Source organism: Triticum urartu, chromosome 4A (genome assembly GCF_056163025.1).
Source record: "Triticum urartu cultivar PI428250 chromosome 4A, HENAU_Tu73, whole genome shotgun sequence".
Lineage (NCBI taxonomy): Eukaryota > Viridiplantae > Streptophyta > Magnoliopsida > Poales > Poaceae > Triticum > Triticum urartu.
The window spans coordinates 274,401,691-274,404,833 of record NC_141876.1 but is presented as its reverse complement, the minus strand read 5'-3'; the positions used below and the strand labels follow the sequence as shown (position 1 = coordinate 274,404,833).

General features: G+C 40.2%; 1 protein-coding gene across 1 annotated transcript; it reads left to right on the top strand.

Annotated features, from left to right (window-relative positions):
* Positions 1–333: 333 nt before the first annotated feature.
* LOC147975573 (uncharacterized) lies at positions 334–2,687 on the top strand. Its single transcript, XM_087519659.1, has 2 exons — positions 334–1,310; positions 2,088–2,687. Exons 1-2 carry the CDS (start codon positions 506–508, stop codon positions 2,207–2,209), a joined length of 927 nt encoding a protein of 308 aa, XP_087375785.1. The 5' UTR covers positions 334–505; the 3' UTR covers positions 2,210–2,687.
* Positions 2,688–3,143: the final 456 nt, after the last annotated feature.

Below are 3,143 nucleotides of genomic sequence, written 5' to 3'. Positions count from 1 at the left end.
AATAAAACGGCTTGATCCGTGTGGAAAAAGGGGCAGCTTCGGTTTGGTTAAAAAAAGTTGCACAGTTTCTAGCATTGTTTCCTTTTGCCCTTTCATTGATCCGGTCCTCGGTAAAAGAAAGATATCCCCGATTCAATTCAGTGCGTGAATTTTGTCTGTGTCTTAGGCTCGCGTCTCTAGTACAGTCTAGCCTAAAACCAGCACTCGACTACATTGAGCGATTATTCAACTTGCATTAATTAACGTGGTTGTAGCATTTTCCCCCACATATATATAAAGTCATCCCAGCTCCACATATTTCTACACCGTGTATACATACGTTCACCTGGCAATCGCTTTACCCAACTTTTGGAGTTACTTGACACCGCTGGTTGCCGATCACCGCCTGCTGCATGGTAAGAACTTGTAAGACATTGATATTTGCTTTACTGTGAGCGTTTTACCACCACATCCTAGTAGTTATAGGAACATTATTTTTGGATTTTGTTTCTTGTTTCTACTAATCATGACAGGATCTAGGGTCAATTCATGGGCTTTGTCGATCGCGGGAGACGTGCCACCACCTTTGCAAATTCCACAACGATCACGAGAGGTGCATAAACATCCAAATGCGCATGATCAGGTTACTGTTCCTATACCATCTTTTAATGGCTGTTTTAGACTTGCTTTATATATTGAATGGGAATTCGACATAAATAATATATTTGCTTCCCATAATTTTGATGAACGTAAAAACGTTAAGGTTGCGGTTGGTTCTTTCACTGGTTATGCTATAGTTTGGTGGACTGAATATTGTCGGCTACACCCTAATGATATACCTACTACTTGGGATGATTTGAAACTTGCCATGCGACATACATTCGTTCTCGCTTATTATACTCGTGACATGATTAAAAAGTTGCAACATTTGAAACAAGCTAGTGACACCGTAACGAAATATTATGATACTTTACAAACTACCTTCCTGCATTCCTCTTTAGAAGAAAGTGAAGAAGATTTTATGGATAGATTTTGGGGAGGATTAAATCGTGAGATTCAGGAGATACTAATTCATGAAGAGTGTTATCCTATGGACCATTTGTTTCATCTTGCTTGCAAAGCTGAACAGGAAATAAAACGACGTGTTGCCCACAAGGAGAACATGCACGAGATGCACATTCCAAGAGTTGATATGATTGTCCCTTCAACTACTAGGCATACTATGACAACCACATCCGTTGTTGTGAGGACTACATCACCTCCACCATGTGACACATCATCACCGAGAGTGCCTACATCATCTGAGTTGATCATAAGAGGTAATGACAAAGGTACTAATCTTCCACCACCACATGATTATGATGAATGTCTTGTCAATTTAAATGCACCATGCGGTGAGCTACCCATAACTTTGATCACACCAGCTATTTTAGAGGACTATGTTGATGTTTTGACTTTGCCATGTGTTCAAACAATTTTGAGTGAACCCATTGAATTAACTATCGATGCAAAAGAATCAAGTGAATCAGGGAATAAATCAGATTTGGATCAAATGCGTTTGAAAATAATTGTGCCAATGTTTAATCATTTTGATATGACCTCTAATCTTGGTGATGGTTCATCATTGTTGGGATGGTTTAATGATAAGCATTGTCAATCTTTTGATATGAATAAGAGCTTCACTTATATGTGCAAACTGAGTTGCAATATTTTCATGCCTTTGACTTCTTGCGATAATATATTGGCTTTATATTTCACGACTTTTGAAGGGTGCTCTTGTATAACTGTGTCACATGTGCCCCAACTGAGATCAGTGAAAATGGACGACATATACATATACAACGTGTACACCTTGTCTCTTTTGTTAGCCAGATTTCAGATTAAGAAACGCCGAGGACGGCTTTGTTTTCAAGAAGGGGAGGATGATGAGGACATGGCTACCACAGTTACACCCATATCCCCTACTGTTTTACCTCTTGGAACAGTTGCTAGAGCTCAGATACGCCAATTAAATTATCAGGTACTTTCGTTTCTTGGTAATGTTTCTAATGTTCATGAGAATATGATGCTGCCTAACTTAGATACATTTGTGCTGCTTGCAATTGAAGTGTCTAGCATGGACAAGAAGGTTGGACATTGGAGCATGGTCAAGCACGGAGATGAAGGTGCGTGCGAACAGAACAAGAACGGAGGTTCAAGTGGAGATTTCCGGACTTTGAAGCCACCATGATGACATACAAGATGGTGGACGAAATATACAAGATGGCCTTTCATAAATTTCGTCCATAGCTTATTATTGGTGTTGCGCCACCTTATTTTGGGCCAGGCCCATGTAATCTATTTTTAGAGTCCATATTGTAGGGAAAACGACTTAGGAGGTGTTTTAGTCCCACCTTGCCAAGGGTGGACAAAATCCCCTCTCTTTTCCCTATAAATATAGCCCTTAAGGCATCGTTTAGACTTGGGTTTTATTTAGTTAAAAGTTAGCCATCGCTGCAACTTCGTGTACTTCGTTTGTGTCCAACGACCAGACCAAGACCGCTTATGAAACCCCACTTTTATCAATACTTCATCCATACTCGCAATATTCAGATTGCTTAATCATATTCTTGCTTGTTCTTCGATTGCTTGCAGGAATAGACCTTCGTGGTCAGGTTGATCGTGCTCCAGCGTGGTCAATAACCTCCCGGAGTTGGTTTAGCGATTGCTAAGGCGCAACGTCGTGCACGTTTGTAGTCGGATCGTCAAAGTCGTCTCCACCAAATCGATAGTTATCATCTCATCGAAAGATCGGGACCCTCGCCTCTATCACCATCAAACATGTTCATGAAGTATTTATCATCAGAATGGAAGCACATACTGATATGCTTCGTGCTATGTTTGCTCACTTCCAAAGTATTTGAAAAGAAAGTGTCATGGAGTTCACTAATTGCCTAACCAACATTGTTGCGGGATTGCATCAACGAGGAGTGAAAGATATCATCGAAAAAGATGTGGCCAACAAATTGTTTAGTTGTCTTGATGAAACATTTGACTCGGTCGTAGCTGAGATCAAGCAAAGACCCGATTTTGAAGAACTTCACTATGTCGAAAAGATAAGCAAAGAGCTTTTAAGCAAGAACCATATCATCTAATCATGACATACATCATTGTTGCATATAGTG

Coding starts and splice junctions, on each gene's coding strand:
- LOC147975573 (XM_087519659.1), top strand. CDS start 506: ATGACAGGATCTAGGGTCAATTCATGGGCTTTGTCGATCGCGGGAGAC. Junction 1,311..2,087: donor CATAAGAGGTAATGACAAAG/GTACTAATCTTC, acceptor TTGCAATTGAAG/TGTCTAGCATGGACAAGAAG.